This window comes from Pieris rapae, chromosome Z, assembly GCF_905147795.1.
Source record: "Pieris rapae chromosome Z, ilPieRapa1.1, whole genome shotgun sequence".
NCBI lineage: Eukaryota > Metazoa > Arthropoda > Insecta > Lepidoptera > Pieridae > Pieris > Pieris rapae.
In genome coordinates this window covers 3,354,331-3,377,339 of record NC_059534.1, presented here as the reverse complement: position 1 = coordinate 3,377,339, position 23,009 = coordinate 3,354,331, and the positions used below count along the sequence as shown (strand labels likewise).

Genomic DNA, 23,009 nt, shown 5'->3' with positions numbered 1-23,009 from the left:
TTTATTTATAGCCTTATATCAGAATACAAAATATAAACATTATGACTATTGTTTTTCTTAATCTACGATAACTGATTCTGTGTTACCAAAGGGCAAAGGCCTCCCCCCATTGTCCTCTATTTTCCACGTACAGGTTTACCTCACATTAATTTATAAGATAACGATTTTTCAAAATAGTTCATATGAAATAAAAATAGGGTAAGCATTCGAATCTATAAATAATCGATAGACAAATAAAATAGTAAAGTACATTGACGCCTCATAACTGCTGACACCTGAATGAATTTGTATTTTTACGTGGTATAGTGATCTAAATCATGTTTTTCATTTCAACCCTATATGGCTATCAGATTGCATCCCTTTGATCATTTTCCTTTGTGTATTTTATGTTTGATACTTTGATTTGTAGGTTTAAGCCCGAATTTCTTACGTCTTGGATTTCTGTTTTTTTTCCTAATAGGCAAAGTGATTAGTCGTGTACCTGATACGATGTCGACTTTGTGGGTTTAAGGAAAGCCGGTTTCCTTACGATTTTTAGATACACTAAACACACGGTAAATAGTGTTAAATAATAAATAAAAAAGTTAATTACTTCAGGCGGGTTTCGAAGCTACGATCTCAGGAGAATGGCTAATGCCACTACGCCAACCAAACCACAACATGTTGAAGCAACGCATTATCACAACCCAGATTAAACCACCTGATAGTTGCACGCTTACGCCTAAGTTAAGGCGTTGTGGCAATATACATAAGGTTTAAGGATAGGCTTGTGCTGGTCCATTTTTACATATTTTTCAATTTTATTAGCTATTCCGTAACTTCCTAAGATCGCACGGAACAATGAACTCTGAAGCGCCTATTTAAATGACAATTTGTCAATTTTGCCAATCACGTTGAATCCAAAATTTCTGGACCGCAACATACGAGACACAGGCTCCAATAAAGAGATCTCTTACCCGATGTTGTTGCAGGAAGCAATGCATCGCCTGCGTCACATCAGCTGCATGTATCGAGTTGTGGTACGGATTGGAGCTGTGATAACCGTCCTCGATCATGCTGAACAGCTTCCAGGCCTTAGCCACGTCCAGCTTGAAGTGCGACATCAGCCCGTACATGTGAAACAGGTGTATGCAGAGTACCGGCAAGCAGCGACCTGTGGACAATAAATATAATAAAATCAATTAATTTTCCGCTAATACCACTCTTATAAAACAGCAATATAACGCTAACGCTAACGAAAAATCGTTGTGTCAAAATTCTGGTAAAAAGGAATTTAACATTTGAGAGTGTAGCTGACAGTTGTTATATACATGCGCTGTGTCAGTGTTAGTTATCGGAACCTCAGAGACATGCCAAAATATGCAGTAAGGCATCTGTAGATTCAAAATCCAAATTGGCGTGCGTAATTGTTATGCGTTTTGTAAGTTTGTATTTGGATAGTTTGACCATCTCAGAATTCATAGAACGAGATATGCAAAGCATTGGCCAAACCCAGTCCTTCGTTATAGCGTCGGGAATTCAAAATGTCTGTTCTTAGATGTGTCTGGAGGTTGTGATACCTAAAACAGTTCGCTAAGATGTATAGATTTACCGAATAGGATTTTGTTTTTAGGGAAAGTTTGACTGTGGGGTATATAAACGCTCTGCCATAAGCAACTATAAGAACAACTCTCTGTGCACGTTCCAACTTAATCGGCAAAGATTTAGCAGTTACTCCCCATGCAGGTAGACATTATGTTAGAATGTACTGAGAAAGAGTTAAATAAATAAACCTTATAACTTCGCCCTGCGCTACTCGTTTCAGTCGATTAAAGATATGCTATCTGACCCTATTGTGCATCAATGTGTTTTTCTCAAGTGAGGTGTATATTTATTATTACTTCTAGATATTTAGTATTTTCTGTGTATATTTTGTTAAAAATATACAATAATATGTTTAAACATATTATTGTTTCGAGTGTTAGACAGTAGAGTTGTGGTGAGTGAGAAACTGGTTCATTGGCGTGCTGTGCCGTGTTGGCGTTGAGGCTTGAAGCTCCCCTGAGGTTTTTGCGTCGACACGTGTCAGGCACATAAGGCTGATTACTTTGCCCATGAAATTATACAGAAATATGACCAAGACTATGTATCTGTATGTATCTTGTCAATTGATAGCATATTAAAGGCCTGAGTGGAACTGGAAACTGGAAATAGTCGGTGAGTTTAACCTCCCAAATATTAATTGCACGCCTTTAGGACTCATTCTATTAAAAAAATGTTTTCTAAAATACAATTTTGTAATAAAATAAGAGATACAACAATTAAAGAGGTGAATTTAGTTGGAGACTTGGGGATAGTAATATGTAGATGATATGATGTGTTTCCCAAAATTATATAGATACCAGAAAAAGAGTCAAACGTGTATGCACATCATTCAATAACATAAATTGTATAAAATTCCTGTGCTTTGCTTTTGTTAGGAGCACACTAGAATATGCATTGTTTGGTCCAACAAGAAATACATTGAAGCAATAGAGAACATTAAAAAAAGTTGCTTAAGTATTAAGGATTTCCAAAAGTTTAGTAGCTAGATAAAAGTACTTTGATATTGAATCCCTTGAATCTAGAAGTAAAAAAAACGACCTAATATTTTTACATAGTATTTGCCACAGTTTAATTGGCTGCCCTGACTTGTTGTCGCTTTTGCTATTTCAGACCCCTTCATCACACAATACAAGGCAAACACAATTATTCCAAATTCCTAGATCTAAGACCAACTATGTAAGAGACTCAGTTATGTATCGTATACCTACAGATTACAATTAATATAATATTAATTCTTAAAAGGCCGGCAACGCACTCGCGAGCCCTCTGGCATTAAGGGTGTCCATGGGCGGCGGTATCACTTAACATCAGGTGAGCCTCCTGCCCGTTTGCCCCCTGTTCTATAAAAAAAAAAAATTAATAAATAAATTATCAGCAAACCGATATATTTAATGTGACTAAAAAATACTTAAAAAGTTATTTAAAAAACTCTGGTATGTTTTATTAATAATGGCTTTGCTATTCTTCCTTTAAATTAAATATTTATTTATTATATTAGTTTGAATTTGTGCTTTGTTATATTTTTTGTTTAAATAGGTGTTTAACTGTGCTTTATGTTTATGTTTGAATGTGTATTCCGTTTTTGGCTTTTGTGTATAATATAATTATTTGAATATTGTTTATTAAGTAGGTGTAGGAATACTTTAATATACATAAATAAATAAAAGCTTTTAACAAATAATGTTTCTGATAAGAAAGAACTTACTACTATCATTACTACTACTTTTAAAAGCCACTTTAGATTTCTATATAATTTTGCGACATCAGAAATTTATTCACTCGTGATACCGCAGAGCTGGTAATTTATCATTCAAAAACCAATATGAATTATAGTACAAATCGCTGTAAATATTTGATAACAAATGAATTGTAAATAGACTCGTTAATAGTTCATCATTCATAGTCACCATTAATAGGTCAGTATAGTTCCAATATTTAATGAGTTTTCCGAACCGAGAGTGGGAGGCTCGTGTAAAGAGTACGAAACGAAATAAGTATAGAATTCCCGCTACTGAGACTTCCATATCCCTAAACTGTAGCTCGCGTTATGCGCTAGGCAGTATGCGGCAACTATTAAAGCACATATATTTAATTCCGTTCTTGACATATGAAGTGCATTAAGAATGGATTATAGGAATGTATCAGGCCGCAGCAAATAGGTCGAACTTTCTTAGAACAAATATCATTTTAATTAAAATAATAAAAAGAGCCAGCCGAGTTTCTCTTTGCTAGTGATATTTTTCGTAAAAGAAATGACTATACGCGGAAATTAAGTTATTTATCCTGTCAGCAAAAATTATTTGACTTCCAAGGGGAATATTTTTAGAAATTATCAAATCTTCGTCCGCCATCAGCACCAGGGAGTTAAATTAAACTTCCAAATATCATTATACTGATTTCGATTTCTGAATAATTAAACATTTCGCCGGACGCCGTTATGACAGGGCCAAGTTTACCGTCTGAGGGCTTAAAATAATATAAACCCGATGGGCTGCTACGTGTACAAACAAAGCAATGGGCTACGAAGCGAGATACCAAATTAATTCTAATCCCATTGAAACTGACAACGATCGTCGCAGTCAAATATAATTTGATGAAGAACAATAATATTGGGTTGACTTTTGATTTGCGAATTTGAAACTAAATGAGCCTAAATTTGATAGACTCAGTGCCAAACAAAAATGGATGGCATTAAAGTATTAACACGACACGCTGTTGAGTTGTTAAGTGGCTTTTCGTAATAACTATTAAGAAGAATTGCTCAAAATTCTTACAGCAGAAAGGCCTGGCCTATAAAGCCCGAGGATAAATACGAAATGTGAAATACAAAATATTACTAGAAAAAAAACTATTACAATTTTTGAGCAATATGTGGGAACAAATATGTGTTCGGTCGCTGTAGAGACACGATCGATATATATGATTTGTATATATCAAATCAAAAATTATTTATTCATATAGGTAACATAATGTACACTTTAAACGTCAAAAAAAAAGAAATATACATTAAATGATTCTAATTTTACATTTACTGCCAGTTATCAAATCAAGGGCGTAGAACGGAAGAGAAGAACTGGCAATAAACTCTCCGCCACTCTTTTCAATCGCCTAGTTTTTTTACACAATATTTGTAAGGAGCTGCAACCATTACACAATGTTCCATATGACATCTTGTATATGTTTGTAACGAATTATCTCAAAAAGTACAGGACCGATAGGACACTGATGGGCTGGGCGATATTAATTGCAAGCAAAAACTAAGGTACTAAAACTACAATAATGTTACCCATGGTGTACAAAAATCTTTCATCGCATTTGCTGCGAAAACTATTGATAATAGAACAAAAAAGAAAGTTCTACAATATTAAAGTACATATCAATATCTGCACAAAATGTGTAAATTATAATTGTCCACGGGGAATGCCAATGAAGGGAAGCTGGTGAGATAATAAATAATCTAAATGAAACTAGTTTCGAGATCTGTGACGAGGCCGATAGCTTGTTTCTGTTTCGTCTTCATTTTCGTTTTGTCTAATAATAAGTTATCAGCCCTCAGTGTCTGACAGACGTGTATTCCTTCACCAGCAATCAATCGGTACAAATCATTCTATAAAGAATTATTTGAATAAAATTCGAAAGCGTTAATAAAAGGAAAATTCAATGGCCTCGCACTGCGAATCGGATTCGTTAAACTCTGAACAAAGGAAATATTTTTAATTTCTGTCTCTCAGAGGGAATTCGTTTATTTTGAATTACGACGTCTCAGCTGACTCACAGATAGAACAATACACTTATAAGGTACTGCGAGATATTTTCAAATTACTTTTAAGGATGAGTAGAGTTGACTAGCCTTTCATGTTATTCTTAATGCTTAGGGTACACATACAAAAATAATAATAAGTTATTTGTATCAAGGATATATACCTACCACTGAAATTACTTGGCACATATCATACCTTTCTACGGTGGTTGTATTAACAATGTTCAATAATAATTTGAATATTAATAATAATTACCAAACCAATAATAATTAGAGAACAAAACGTTTGGCGTTTTGGCGACGTATAATGCAACAGAAATTCATGGCAGATATTGTTGAATAAATATGCATTACAATACTTAAGAGCTTTGCAAAGCTTCGCCCGCGTGGATTTCGTGTAATTAGACAAAATTTTTACGTTGTACCTACTCAGCAATAGTCGCTATAATTCAGTCAATTTCCATAAAACCATAATTATTTATACACCTACTAGACCAGTGCCGAAGCCTTCAAAAATAGTAAAAAATGAAAAAAAATTACAGTAGGATGAAACCCATTAGAAATGCAGGGGAATATGATCAAAATGAAAGGAAAAATAAATTACGGTCGATCCGAGTTCGGGAAGTGGGAGGGGGGGTGACTTTTAAGGGGGAAAAATTGTTTATCTTGATTTCCGGCGAAACTACCAGTCCTATGGAAAAAATTGTAAATACCAAAGTTGTAGATCACCCCCATATTCCCCTGCATTTCTAATGGGTTTCATCCTACTGTAATTTTTTTTGGTTTCAAAAATTATCGACACTGGTCTATACAACTTCCTCAGTGTTTACACTATCTATGGGTGAAAAGTGTAGAAAATCCGGTAAAATGTTCGGTAGTATTCGAGTTTGTCACGATCATACATACACGTCTTGGGGGACCTCATATATAAATATGTTTACACGATAAGAAAGACAAGGCTTCTATTTAAATACTCTAGAAATGCGTACACTTCAATTTCGAATGAATGTATTTAAACAAACCTAAGTACTTCTATTTGATAACAAAAACGTGCTGAATTTGCCACACTTACATGGTAACAAGTTCCTTATCAATCGATTTCCCACGCTTACACGTCAAGATTTGATTCAAACTTAATAAATCGCCACCTGACGAATATTCATATTTCCATATTCCACTGAGTATGTAGAGTTATATACATTAATTCCTGATATATTTATAATTATATTACTACTTACAAGACTTTCCAACCACTAAAATATTTTTTTAAAGTTTCGCCCCTGTGGTAATTTTTTTTTTTTTTTTACTTGGGGAAATGCATTGCGCATACCTGGTGGTAAATTACCATAAGCAGCAGTAACCCGCTGTTTTGCGATGTTGAGAGAGGAAATCACTCTGGGGTTACTGAAACAGTATACCAGTTGCCAACTACAGTCTTTGATTAGCCTGTCCATTTGTACCCTTCGGCCTAAGAGAGAGAGAGAAAGAGGATAATAAGCAAAATCAAATAAGTATATTATATTGTATGAGATATATTCACATTTCGACCTTTGAACGTGCACCAATGTTCTCTTTTTATATATCGGTATATATATATATATATATATATATATATATATATATTTCTACACGTTTTATGTAAAAATACATTACAAAAAAGTTATATATATATAATATTATTTTTGCATTGTATATTTAAAATAACAAGTGTGAGCAGCATGAACATGACATTTTTTAGGCGTTCAGGATTCTTGGACCACCCGGGAGTACTAGGACTAATACTACGATAACTGATTAAAATTTAATTAACTTATGTGTTTAAGTTTTAACAACTTTACATTCACTCTGGCAATCCTGTCTAGAGAGTTCTCGAATATCGTTCAAAATTATTACCAGGCATATATAAACCAGCCGAAACGCAACCAATTAGTTCAGTTTCAAATACGATTTCAAGAGACAAACACCGAAGAGATAAAGTGCGAATATAGTCAAAATACACTGTTTTATGGTGCGCCAATGATATTTCATATATGCGCAAATAGTACATGCTCATATGGCAAAAGAATTATTATTATTATTCTTTGTTATCTTTTAGATTAATAGACACACTTACATTTTACTTTACAACGATATAATATATCTAATACATGTTTAAATTCGTAATATCATTTACCTAAAATATCCGACGTAAGTAAATTTGAAAATACTCTCTGGTATTGAAAAATCTCATTAATGATAATCGCTCACAAGCTACTCTGTGGAAACAGTTGCCCACTGAAATATTTCCGACTAAGGGTCCTTTAAGAAAAGAGCGTACCTATTCTTAAAAGGCCCACAACGCACTCGTATCCCTCTGGCATTGAGTGTTCTATAAAAACAAAAAAGCTACTAGTCAAACACTTTATACGATATTATTTATTTAATGTAAAAAGGCAAAGCGTTTATCGAAACACACACGGGTCTGTAAATAGTCAATTAAAATAAAAAATGTATAGACAAGTAACATATTTCATACTGTAATTATACAATAGTTACGCTGTAATAAGGATTAATTTATTTATGTATTGCGAAAGAGCGACATGATTGACAAGACAAGTTACTTTTCATTATAACAGGTACCATTTTATACCAGCCTTCTTAGCTGAAAGTAATTCCATTGAGACTTAGGTTTTCCGGACTTTGACCTAAGCCGAACAATGGAGTGGACACGGCCGGCTCACCCGATCGATGTGAAGTTTCAGGAGTGTCATTAGGGTCGCTAGTCCAATTTCCCAAGTACTACTTAAGCATGCCTTTGTTAGAGATGACTTACAAAAGATGTGTCTCAGATGTGAGATCGCATTTTTAAGTATCTTTTGGCTGATGGAGGGATGATAGCTGGATAAATGAAGGTTAATTGGAAGCTTGCATACCTAGATTTTGTATAGGTATTTAACTCTTGCCTTAAGATAAGCTATATATATTTTAAGCAACAAGTTTTTAAAGATTTTTAATTAAACTTTAATTTGTATATCCTCAACGCTATCGCTGAAAATCAGTAAAATTATTCAAATCATAATTATAAATAATATTTAAATGTTTCCCATCATTCCCGTGTTTGGAATTTTTTATTCAATGTCAAATGAGCTTTTCGCGATTTTCAACAAAAGGTAAAGTTTATCAAGTACCTAAAGGTAAGTTAAATGTTGATCAAGTACCTAAAGTACCTTACACAAAAATGTTTATCATAAATTTTTTATCAATACATTTTTCCTACGAGAAAAACTTGTTGGGACTTTTTGTATATGAATACATTTATGACAACAAATGTTTGTGACAGCTATAATAACTTATAAATCAAAATAAAGTTACTAAAACAAAAAACATGTCACAAAATGATTGCATCAACAAAAATATCCAAGTATTAACTAACCAAATACGTTAAAAAATACGGATAAAAACGTTATAAAATTTAATGTCATTTAGGTGATGCAAAATTAGAAAACGGTATTCTAAAGCCAGTAAATAGAAGAAAATTAAACGATAAAGTACAAAGAATAAAAAAAACAGAAGATGAAGATACGACCAATTTTCGCGTATATATCAGCATTATTTTCTGAACGCCATCAATTAATACTTAAATTACAATACTAACATATTTAATGTCAAGCTTTATATCAAAAAACGCATTAAATTTTACTAACATCTCAAATGCAACTCGATTCGATTATGATAAAACGTTTGAGGAGAGCACGGATTTCTATAAAATATATATCCCATGTACTTAAGTGTAACTGTAATTAAATGTAAAATCAAACCCAAGAGTTATCGTCATCCCCCATCGGTGGTGAATAAAAATAAACGACACACATAAATTATCTACAAAACTGCGCATCGTTTACTCAAGATACCCCGCCATATCAAAACAGTAGCGATAACGACTTACCTTCAAGTGGGGACACTTGTCAATTACTAATTAACATGTTTATTTATTAGGTGAGATAAGACAACAAAACTATAATAAGATTGCGTTGCGCGCGTACGCATCACAAACAGTCTGGTGCAATGTTATATAAATATAAATTAACATCCGTTATTTATAGTGAGGATTGATACACTTGCCAGCATGGTTAAGGATGCTACAGATGTAAAAGATGCGATATTGAAGGAAGAGAGTGCACTTATATGAGCATTGAATTGTTTGCAGCGGCGAATAGCGCTCCAAACTGCCGGCCTTGCACTCTGAGTAATACCTCAATAGGCAGCTGGTTCCGCAAGATGGTACTGCGCGGCAAAAAGCACCTTAAATGAACTATTTATATCATCGTTTGTATCTGCGCGTCATCAGAAAGCGATTCTACCATTTAATTCGCATAACATAAAACTTGTTGGCAAACGATGCATTTGCCGACTGTTTACAAACAGAAAATTACAAAGCACGTTGTAAATGTATTTCCATAGCCATAGCATAGCTTTCTATGGCATTTTATTTATAGAATCGTGTTAATGCATTATTTCCTTAAAATGCTATAGGAGATACTCCCGACATCTCTACCCAACGCCAACGGACCAAGCCGGTCGAAAAGTAGTATAACATGTCATCGTCATTTTTAATAGTTATTTTTATCTACACTTTTAGTAAATTTATACGTTATGGCATTTTGATTCATATCAAGTATTGATTGATTTTTTTTGTATAATAGAGTTAAGGATTATATCTTCAATTCAAGTTGTTTGGAAAATTGGTTTTAATTTATTATTTTCTCTATTCATGTTTCTACAATATAAATATACGCGTTGTCTCACTACTGGTATGTTTTCTACAAGGTATATTAAAGTCACTGTACGCAATTTTACTACGCTTTATTATCTTTCATACAAGGCCAAACACGGTGATTGTTTGAATTGGTATTTACCGACCGACGTAGTATAGCAAATGCAAAGGGTTACTAATGTTATTATTTACATACTGAACGCAATTTTATTTATGAGTGAAAACGGTTCAAAACACACATCATCTCTCTTGCTGAACTATTTCCGAACTAATTCGACTTAGGGTCCTTCAAGAAAAGAGATATACATAACATACAACATAACCATAAGAACTCAAAAAATGTAGTATACTTGACTTGCGTTCCTTAGACAACCTAATTCATGAAACTCCTATTCATAAAACTGATTTCTATCACTCCTCATTTACTGTGCAAAGTATCCTGCTATGGAATTCCCTACCAATTGATATTAGACGAGCTCAGACTTTAAATTTATTTAAAAAGCTTCTTTTTGATCATTTTCTTTCTGCCTCGTAATTAATTATCTCTGCTTATACAATATATTAATTATTCTCAGTTAACCTTTTGATTGGCTTTTAAATTTTTCTTTATACATATTTTTATTTATTATTCTTGGTATTTTTTCTTTAGATTTTATTTTATTATAGTTCTAGTAACGTGTTATTTTGAGTTTTTTTTTGTTAATTATTATGCATTTATTATACTCTACTTATATACTCAACCCTTTGTAGGTGTTTTATTTTTCGTTGTTCCACATTAAGGTTGCCTGGAAGAAATCGCTTGTTAGCGATTAGGCCGCCCGTTGCCTTATAACTTTTGTAACCTGTTTTTTTGTTATATTATGTGTATATTTTGAATAAGGTAATAAAGTAAAAATAAATAAATATAATTAATATAAATGCAAGTGCAGTATCTCACACACGAACATAGTGTCAAAAAACTATTCACTAGTATTGCAGAAAATTAAATCAAGATCATATTACTTATTACCAATATAAAATAGGCTAGGTTGTAATTCATGTAAAGTCGCACTGTGTTTTGTGAACTTTATTGTAGTAAAAAAAATCTGCTTAAATAACAATATTTTATAATAATCGTTTTTTTGTGATTTTTATTTCATACACATAGTATGTCATCCATTTTGCCGCCGGTAAAAGAATGACATACTATACTAGGTATTTCTTAACTGTATGAGAGACTGTTAGGTTAGACTGTTAGGCACGGCCGACGATCAGACTCGCACGATCAGGGACTAGACTCGCACGCTTAAGCTACCAGTCGGGCACTGTCTTATATCAGCCAAAATGCGCTTACGCCGGTCAGCAACTTCTCTGTGGTCATCTATAAAGCCCTTTGCTATTTAGAGTGCTAGGAGACCCACTTAAAAAACCTCAGCCCTCTACACCCCCTAAATTGAGCCCTCCAAGTTCGCCCAGGTACACAACCCAAGGAATATGATTAGCAACTAGATTAACTCTGTATATATCAAAATAGTAAATTCTAAGCACATAAGCTTCAAAAAATATACTTCAAAATAAAACGATCACTCGTTGAGATTCCGGAGTTCAGAGATATATGGTGAATAATGAATATAACTTAATGAGATTGCAATCGTATTTATTCCTAGACATTTAGACATAACGAGTCAATTACATTAACAACTGTAACTGAGTTTCAAGTACAAGACACATTTCAATTTATTAGAAATGTCTTCCAATGTAACTTTCAGTAACAAAAGTCAATACTATGTTTGCCAGATTAACCCTATCCATTAAGGATAATTGAAAATACTCGTACAATAGTTGTACAAGCCAAGGCTGTACATTTCTGCTTAGTGTGGCTGTCTTCGTTTTATAAGCGATGACCACCATCCTCGGAGATACGCCTGGAGCGTGAAGCGAGATGCACTTTATTAGCATATTACATATTCATTAAATTTTAATACAGCTTTCTTTGAACTTTGTAAATTTTTCAAAGCTTCCGTTAGGGCTTGCAGAAAATGTTTACATATTACATGGACCCTGGCAGATACGATCAAGACTCCTACTCTTAAAAATTATTTAATTAATCAGAAGTGAATGGTGCTGATTGTCCCCTCCATAGCACAAGATAGAAGCATGAAAAGTTATTTTATCCTTAAAACTCGTTTGCCAATTCGTGGGTCCGATTTATTTGTTTTAAATTCACGTGGGTTAGGTTCGGATATCAGGTTAATTTTTACGAGTTCCTATAAAGGAAAATGACATTAATGCCAAATTAAATTCTATGACGTCGCAAGGGAGTTAAAGGTACACAAGAAATTGATTTCTTAGGAAAGAACCTTAAATGCTTGGAAGCAGCTCAGTACTAACCACAGCGTTTTAATCAATACAGCAGCAACCTAGACTAATCATTATCAGCACCAAATGCTGTAAACGCAGAACTATAGTAATAACATATGTATTGTCAATTATGCAAACCTAAACGTAAATCAAATTGATTTATAAGGAATAGATTGAGACAGGTTTAAGATATTAGCTTTGCACTAATTATTATTATCATGTGAGCCTAGTGTACAGAGTGACAGTTTCATAGAAAAAGTGAACTTTATAAATAAAAGTGAAATTTTGTTATTTAGTGATGATATAGGGAAAAATATTGGCACTAAACTATATCAGTCCTCCGGCAAAACTGTAACTAATTATTGTATGCCCGGAGCCACCCCTGTTAACATTTTAAACAAAGTGCTGTGTGGAAACTATACATGTAACACAACCATAATATTGCTTTTTGGGAGAAGGGGAAATGTAGGACAAAATGAACTGTTGTCATATATTGATAAATTAAAATCACTTAATGTAAAGAATATTATCTTGTTTACATTTCCTTACATCAAAGATGCACCTAGGGAAAATAAAATTAGACATAAGTTGAACATGCTATTGCACAATAGTTTAACAACTAATAATATACAATTAAATTGTGACTTAGGTACACTACCTAATTTAATTGACTTAAATTGTATATTTAAATATAACTATTTATTGACAAAGGATAGGTTCCACCTACCTAATTATTATTTACAACAGATAGCTAATATGCTATCTTACTTTTTATTTACAACTAAAGCTAAACATTTAGCTTTTCAGACAACTGCTTCTATTGAGCAGTTTAGTTTCTTAAAAGGATGTAGTGATACTTGTAGTAACACTTCATGTATTAATAATAATTTAAATTAGATAGTGTGACAATAGAGGCGACCTCTAGCAATAATTTTTTACAACTCGGCTCAACACAAACATGTAATACTACTAACAACAATTGTTTAAACTTGATGCATCAAAACATGCAAGGTATGTTGGGCAAAGAGTTAGAATTAGAGTTATTTTTAAAATCAGGTAAAATTGATGTCCTATGCATTACCGAACATTGGCTTAAAAAATGCCAAATCATCTTTAACTTTGATCAGCACCAAGTTGCAAGTTCGTTTTGCAGATTGTCGGCGATTCATGGGGGCTCTTTGATTATTGTAAATAAAAATTTGAAGTATAAAGAGCGTAATGACATCGTGCGTCTATCTGTTGAACACTCTTTGGAGGTAGCCTGTGTAGAACTTGAGAATTGCATTATTTTAAGTGTTTACAGACCACCAAGTGCATCCTACGATTTTTTTGAAGAAAAGTTGGAGGAAATATTGTGTAAAGTTAGTTTTAAGAACAATAAGTATATTATTGTATGTGGTGACTTCAATATAAATTTATTAGAAAATACCTCCATTAGTAAAAAATTCAATATTTTATTAAAATCTTACAATCTTGTAAACTTGTTTCTCGAGCCCACTAGAATTACAAGTTCCACTGCTACATGTATAGATAATGTATTTACAGATGCAGAGGCAATGCAAACCTCAATTACAACAAATCTTAGCTCAGATCACTGTGGACAGTTAGTGGCGCTAAAATGTAAAGTGGTGAAACAAGTAAAAAAGAGCAGTGTGTTTGTTCCAGTAAATAAAAAGCGATTGGTGAGATTTAGACATAATATAGGTAAACACCTACCTCTATTACCGGTAGGTACTACCGTTGATACACAATACAACAATCTAAGTGATTGTATAAATAAGGAGTTCAAAACCATCTTTACCCCAAAGAAAGTCTCTGATTCGCAGTGTAAATCGTTCAGTGATTGGGCGACAGCGGGAATTTATAAAAGTAGACAACGGTTGTTTGACCTTTACGCTGAAAAGTCATACAATCATAATGAAGAATTTACCCTCTATGTTAGAAATTATTCTAAATTATTTAAAAAAGTTTGTTACGCGGCCAAGTCCTTATATATAAAAAACAAGATTGAAAATAGTACAAATAAAACTAAAATGACTTGGAAGATAATTGATAGTGAAACTGGAAGAGTCAAAGATCGCAATCGTGACATCGAACTATGTGTCGGTAACACTATAATCAAATCTAACGAAGAGATAGCGACTGTTTTTGATAAGTACTTTTCTGACATTCCAATTTCGACTACCAAGTCTCTCAAATCGTCTCCCGCTCTCGCTGAATCGCTGCTCAAAGATAATGTAAACGAGTGCAAGGTCAGTTTTACATTCCGACCCATTGGTGCCGACGATATAGTTACAATATTTAGAACTATTGATATTAAGAACACTACCGATCTTTGGGGTATTTCTGTCAAAATAATTAGTAGCATAATTGATATAATTGCCCCCCATCTAGCTATAATTTTCAACAATTGTATCGAAAGTGGGGAGTTTCCCGATCTTATGAAACATAGTAAAGTAATTCCTTTATTTAAAGCAGGTAATATGTCCGACCCCAGTAACTTTAGACCTATTTCCGTACTACCTACCTGTAGTAAAATCTTTGAAAAAACTATATTAAATCAACTTGTAAGTCATTTTAACGCAAACAAATTATTACACAATAATCAGTTCGGTTTTACCAAGGGTCGCTCGACAGCCGATGCCGGCGTTGAGTTATATAGATATATAGTTAAGGCTTGGGAGGAGTCGCATGACGCCTTGGGTGTTTTCTGCGACTTATCCAAAGCATTTGATTGTGTCCAACACGAGACCTTAATCGGGAAACTCCGCCACTATGGCATCAAGAATACCGCACTGAATCTTCTGACTTCGTACTTACATGGTAGAACTCAGAAGGTCGAAGTGAATGGTAAGAGGTCCTCTGGGTCGGCAGTTGATATGGGGGTACCACAGGGCTCAATTCTTGGCCCTTTTCTCTTTCTTGTTTATATAAATGATCTACCTTTCATGGTAGAGAAAAAACATCAGATAGTTTTGTTTGCAGATGATACGTCCTTGATTTTTAAAATCAAAAGACAAATAACCAATTTTGACGATGTGAACAACGCTCTCTCTTCGATTGTCCATTGGTTTAGTATGAATAACCTTCTGCTTAATGCTAAAAAAACGAAATGCATTAAATTTTGTGCAAGAAATGCGAGGGTTATGGGTACTAGACCAATTATAAATAATGAGGAATTGAATCTGGATGATACAACTGTATTTCTTGGGATCACCTTGGATTCAAAACTTCAGTGGTCCCCTCATATCAACGGATTGGCGAAGAGACTTAGTTCTGCAGCTTACGCGGTTAAAAAAATTCGCTCACTGACTGATGTCGATACAGCTAAACTTGTTTATTTTAGTTACTTTCATAGCTTAATGACTTATGGCTTATTGTTATGGGGTCACGCTGCTGATGTCGAATCTGTTTTCATTCTGCAGAAGAGGGCTATTCGTGCAATCTATAATTTAAAATGTAGGGAATCTCTCAGAGATAAATTCAAGGAAATTAATATACTTACCTTTCCCTCGCAATATATTTATGAAAATATTATGTTTGTATACAAAAATAGTGATAAATATACTAGATTAGAACATACGCACAATGTCAATACTCGGAACAAACGCAGGCTGCAATTTCCCCGTACTAGACTATGTAAAGTTAGTAATTCTTTTTTGGGGAAAGGGATACTCTTCTTTAATAAAATCCCAGAGGCTCTTTTATCTCTGTCTTTTAATAAATTTAAGAAATGTATTAAAGAAAAGCTGTGTAAAAAGGCTTACTATAAAGTTATTGATTATCTAGTTGATAAAAGGGCCTGGGACTAGTGCTGGGCAGGCTGCCTCTAATTAATTTGATATATTTGTTTTAAATATTGTTTGATGATTTGCTTTTTTAAAAGAGTACCGAGAGTTTTTTACGCCGGCTTTTTCTCTCGGCCTACACCTTCTGTCTTTGCCGATGAGTAGGGATGCCTACAAGTTCGAATTGATTGACGTGGAATAAGTGATACCTAGAAGATCTTATGTTCCAAAATAAACGTATTTTATTTTATTTTTATTTATTTAATAAAGCTTAAAATGTTTGTCAAGCGATGCTTAGTTTGATAAGCTTAATATTTTTATAAACCTTTTCAAATAACCTACTTTTAGATACGAGGGAAGTAAACGAGTATGTTAGTGCGTGCTTCTATTTCCCAATGCCTCCTCCTGATGGAGGACAAATCTTTATTTTTAATTTTTTTTATTATTCTTGATTAGTGAAGATGTCATATGGAACATGGTGTAATGGTTGTAGCGCTTACAAACGTTGTGTAAAAAAACTTGGCGATGAAAAAGAGTGGCGGAGAGTTTATTGCTAGTTCTTCCCTTCCGTTCTACGCCCTTGATTTGAGAACTTGATTGCAGCAAATGTAAATTCACAATAATTAATTTAAAATTTTTTAACGTTCATAGGTGTACTTGTTTACCTATATGAATAAAGAATTTTTTTTTGTTTGTTTGTTAAATGTCTTTGGAAGCAAAAGTGGTAACAAAAGCTAGTTGTATACGTGAGATGACGTCGTAATACCCTATGTCGTCATCTCAGGGACGTCAGAGACCCAACAACATAGCAGGGGTCAAGTTACGCATTGTTACTCAATTAATAGTAATTACTTTACCGAAAATCCCTTCAAAAGTTAAGAGGTTTCGGAACGTTATTGTTTCGTAGTTTAACAGGCTTACGGATTCGAGATAACATAACAGCATTATACTAAAAAAACATTCGTACTTAAGTACACGCGTTAGACGTTACACTTCTTTGACGTAACAAGATACAAATCTTTTCAAACATTTTATCTTTCGCCTTATTCTACGTTTGTAGAAAAAACCACTGTAACAATAGAAACAATTCAAATTTTGACTATAGCTAACCTCAATGTGTCTGTTTTTTGTGACGGTGTGCGCGCGCATCGTAAAAAAATTTACTCTCATCATTTTTCCCTAACGCTCCAAAAGTAGTATAACTATAAAAAATTAATTCCAAAGTGGACCCACCTATGTGAGGAAAAGAACTTTTAATCACATCCCAGGTTATAGTTGTGTATCCAGTGGTTGCAACCTAACAAGATCAATATGAGGTTTGATGTTTTTGTGTTTTTTCATTTTATTTACATTAAAGTAAGTGACAACAGTGCATTTTTCTAGAAAATCCTAAAACAATATTTTATAAACTTTAGAGTTTTATTGTAGTTTTTCTGAAATGAATTTTTGTCGTTCGACTAGTAGCACTATATATAATACATAAAGAAGTACTTACCACCAGACACATTATCCAGGGTGAAAGCGTTGAACTTCCACGTCGCTGACTGCTGCAGAATACACTGTAAACAACAAACAAATATGACTGTGAACATGTAACAATACACTAGTATGAGTTTTTATAAAGTAATTTCGCACAGCATTATATAACACTAAAATATATCGCCGCAATACCAATTAAACACAGTACCTGTCATATAATACGCCGTGGACTGAAGATAATACCGTATGAAACATGAATATTAAAGCGGCATGTGTCCCATATAAAAAAGAAAACAAATATAATCCTTAAAAGACTTAGGATCCGCTTCATATGTCCCGAGTCACGTTTTTTTTATAGAACAGGGGGCAAACGGGCAGGAGGCTCACCTGATGTTGATAACACTCTTGATGCTAGAGGGCTCGCGAGTGCGTTGCCAGCCTTTCAAGAATTTGTACGCTCTTTTCTTGTCGTTGGATGCGATCATCTTTAGTCCACGTTTACTAAAAGAGCCGTTAGTGTTACATCCATAATATTTTTCAATCAAGATTATAGGTGACAATTTATAATAAAGACGCCTTTTCGCCAAGAAAATAATCTTAGTAAATAGTGTACTGTGTAAGATATGTCGCCGTAATCTTGATATTTAAATTTGTTATGTACAACCAAGTATACAGGTCACTAATGACTGACCTATAAGCTATATCACTGTACATTATAATGTGTTATTTTATATGATTTCCTTTATATCATGTGGAGCTAGAAATGGTTGAAGAGACTAGTAAGTACGCCACGCTTTTTAAAATTTACGTAGATGTTCGTCCGTTTTAAGATCTTGATTTAATTAAATTTAAATAAAGAACATTCACAAGTCTACAATTATATTACTTAGGAATTAATATATTTTCACATTTTAGAAATTTTCCCATTATTTTAGATATCCTCAACTAAGCAAAATTATAAATTCGTAGCTGGTTTAAATATACCTATAAATATGAAATTATTATTAGTTACTGAAATATTTCAAGACGACTCAGCCGTCAGTCACCTCACATTGCGCAAAGAATAGTTTCAATGAAATCATTCTTCTGCAGCTGAGTTTCATCATCGGACGTAGAGGCAGAATACGAATTTCCACCCGTACCACCTCGACGTCGGCCGTTCCACAACTGCGTGTTTTTCTTTAAAGGTCAGCAACGCACTCGCGAGCCCTCTGGCATTGTGAGTGTCCATGGGCGGCGGTATCGATTAACATCAGGTGAGCCTCCTCCCCATTTGCCAAAATAAATCCTGTTCTATAAAAAAAATACTATACAACATTTACTTAGTTTTCAATTCAAAATGTTTGAACAACATCGTAAAGTAGGCTGAATCGGTCAATTCCCTTGCCAAATTACGCCGCACCAAAGTATATGCAGTTGTGGCGTTTTGACCGCAGACAAAAGATAACAAAATAAAAACAATAATTCAGAGTTTTTATGACGCTATTTACATTTGGATTAAACAAAAGTCATATAACTTGTTCAACATTTTATTTATACGAGAAACCTCTTGCCAAGGCTTATTATAAAGTTATATTATCTTTTGGCTGCCGCTCTAAGATATAGTATGCTGCGGCAGCATATAAGTATTAAATTCCCTAGGATTTTGTGATGAATAAAACATTTTAAGCGCTTTATATTTCTACATACCAATGTAGTTCGAATTTCATAGGGATATAACAAAGCTATAAATTTAAAAAAATCTGGTCCCGGATTAAGTCATATAACAAAAATAATGACGTATATTTTAGTGCTTCCAACAAAATTTATAGTAATTACAATATTTTTAGCATACATAGGAAAATACCACAATTAATAAATATAAAATTAAAACTAATTTAAAGCCTCTGGTCCATGTGGCTGTGCACCTTTAGTAAAAAAAAAATAGTTTTATTATCTATATCTACATAACTTTAATTGTATTTAGCAGAACCTAAGCATTATAATTTAATTTATATTCCAGTATAAAATCTAATATTCACTAAACTGATTAACAAAACCTGAAAGGGCTTTTCAAAACATTTGAATTGAATATAACTCCGATTGTTAGACAAAAGGAATATTTTGAGCGTTATCATCCTTTTTGTTAGTGTAAAAGTCTTGTATATTTTTAAATAAATCAAACAACTCTATAATGTTCATATGTAAATTAATTTTTTTTTCTTTTCTTTTTTATATTTCGTTAACGTTTGTTCTCAAGTTCAATAATGTCAAATAACTTATATACATACAATTGGCTCCCTAGATTTAGTTCTTATCAATAATCAAAATGTATTGAAAAATAAGTTTAACTTCATATCATATTGTCATCAACTGTCATATAACTGCTAAGCGAATATGTTTCTAATATCTAAACGAATAGAGTTGTAATTTAATCGAAATTTAATGTTTCCTAAATCATAACTCACTGAGCTGAAAATTTACACTAATGCGCTGTCGACTTCCTTTTAACTGGTCATAAACGAAAGGATTTAAAGGTTTTTAGTATAGCGATATACCTACAGTATAAAATACTAAGCAGTCTAAACTGATATTACTATATTCACGGTATAAACACTAATATAGAAAAGGAATGGCGCAGTATCGTTTTTGCGTTTGGTATATGTCTAAGTGTTCATTTTATTTACATCAAAGTATACTTCCAAAGTATATTATATATATGTATCTATATATGTTATCTCAATTTGGTTCGGAAATACAATGAGTGGTGTCTTGAAACTTTGAATTGTACGTTTGGCGGATGACATTGTCGTTTATTCCGAAGTAACTACTACCTTCTACTATACTTACTATAGCAAAGCCCATAAGGCAAAAAACAAGAATGAAAAAGTTTTAGACACTAACAGAAAGTGGAAGGAAATTAAGAATTCATATTTTTTCAAAGATTTAGAAAACGAAAACAGATGTTTAAAACGTATGCAGACAATTGTGCTTACATACATTTATTTCGCCAAAGCTGGAGGAAGCAAACCTAAATATGTCACAAGAAAAGAACATCTGTTTCTTAAGACGTTTAATCTCTACAATCGAAGATTTTTTTCTTGACAAAAAGGGCAATAACCTTCTACGCCTATTTTCGTGCTGATGAATATCTTATTGTTAGTATGCCTGTGTTACATACGTTTTATTAAACAACTCTAACGCTATTATCTAATTTTTTTTAAATATTATCTAAGCATATTGTTACATAGAAAATTCGAAAGATTTTTTTTTTATTCACTTCAGCAAGATTTTATTAAAACCATAATTAAATATTTTAATTTAACAAGAACAGTGTAACGCTGTCATCGGAGTTCGACAGAACCTCAGAAAATTAAACATAAATACTGCTTGTTATAAACGTCGCATAATCATTGTTTAATATAAAAAATGTATTGATGATGGTTTTAATTTATATATAACAGGGAGCAAACAAGCAGTGTGCTTGACTGATGATAAATGATATTGCAGTTATTCGACCTTACATTGCGCGCATTTTAAAAGTGGTACGTTTTCTTGAAGGCCTATGTTGCAGCTATGAACGAATTATTTATCACATTAAGTAGGAATCGAAATGTTCCATCATACATATACATTAGAAAACTCCTTAGATACGATATCTGTATTACATCAATACATTCAATCTGTATCGAACAGTATACACAAATTAGTAATGGCGTTTGGTGATATGAAAATAAGCAATACAATTGAGAGTATTGTTACAAACGAATGAACAAATAATTCATAATTTATTACGTTCATATATAAACGATGTTATTTTTGAATTCAACATAAATTCACAAAATCGTATCACAAAAAAGGAATTTGAAATACTTACTACTTAAAAGCTCATTTATGCAATTATAAAACCTTTCGTATAGAGTAGTATCCTCGCACAGCTGAACCCATAATATAACATTCTATATAAATTTTCTTTTGGAAATCAGTTGTTTTTGAGTTTACCAACATAATAATATTATTATACATATAGATAGTCTTTATGTTGTACATATCTAAAACATAAAGACTATGTACAGCGCAATAATGGCGACATTATATAAACCACTCGTGTTAATTTACATACCACTTATGTCGAAACCTATCACCCCGATACAATACGGAGTAATATAAGAAATTGTATAGCAAGTTTTTTTATTATTACAGTAACATAGTATATCAATTCTAACCGCGATAGCGGTTTGTTAAAATATAATTGAAGTTTAAAAATAATCTATGCCATCTAAAACAATTAAATTCAAACGTAGTATTGTCTTTTAACATAACTTTTACACATTTAAAGAAAAACACGGTGACCACCGTGACCACGCACGCTGTAAAGCACGCGAAACGTCGGTTAAATTTAAAATTATGTTTAAATAATTATACGTTTTTAAATACAATAACACATCTATAATCCGTAACAAAATGTTTTTCTTTAAATTCAAACATTTTTAGAACTATAAATCATTATAAACTAAACCATGTCTCGGTTATCTAACTTTAACTTCTACTATCTAGTATCTTCTCGATCTAACTTTACGTTCAGTTTATAATGCGCTCGATACATTTAATTTAATAGAAATCCAAATTTCCGACAGATGAACAAATAATAACGGCCATAAATGAACAAACACAGCTACCTTGACAGTAGCCGCGGCTTAATATGTTTTCTGAGCACACAAACATGCAGACAACGGATAATTGCCTCATGAATACTAACAAATGACATTAAAATTTGACAGCCAACATATTGAAGGACAATGTAATGACCAAGGCGAATAGAATAAAGCCGTGACAATTAGCGTTTTCCTTTGTTTTATTTATTCAACCCGAAACCAATTACAAATCTCATTTTGCCTCTTTCATAGATATGAAAAAATCTTCGCCTCGGGCTTGTTTGTCAAAGCAGCATAACAATTGAAAAATATCTAAGCGACGCTACGGATCAGCAGAAATAGAAAAGGATAACAAAGCCAATTATTCATCGGTCACTCGCTCAGATGCAGTGGCGCTGCGATGTAGCTTAATTTAACACACGTTGATTTTGTGTCATAAATATCTGACCTAATGCGAATGTATTTAGAATTTTACAAGTTTGGAGCTTTTCAGCGTATATATGTGAATATTTCCACCACGATAAATGCGCTTCAGACGAAGTAAACAAAAAAATTGGAAGTTCCAAAACATGTAAGCACTACATTACGTCGAAACAGTCATTCAACCTATAGAATTTGTAGGTGTATAAAAATCTACATATTTTTATTCAGTACACACTTTTTATTCTTAA

At 33.0% G+C, this 23,009-nt stretch overlaps 1 protein-coding gene across 3 annotated transcripts in view; it reads right to left on the bottom strand.

The window, feature by feature from the left end:
* Nucleotides 1–23,009, bottom strand: part of LOC111003340 (cGMP-inhibited 3',5'-cyclic phosphodiesterase A) — an 87,782-nt gene that overhangs the window by 41,783 nt on the left and 22,990 nt on the right. For all 3 annotated transcript variants that reach the window (XM_022273784.2, XM_022273783.2, XM_045633973.1), the window contains 2 exons: nt 17,721–17,784; nt 957–1,153 (listed from right to left, as the gene is read on the bottom strand). In XM_022273784.2, the coding sequence (XP_022129476.2) occupies nt 957–1,153; nt 17,721–17,784 (261 nt within the window). The remainder of the gene's footprint in view (nt 1–956; nt 1,154–17,720; nt 17,785–23,009) is intronic.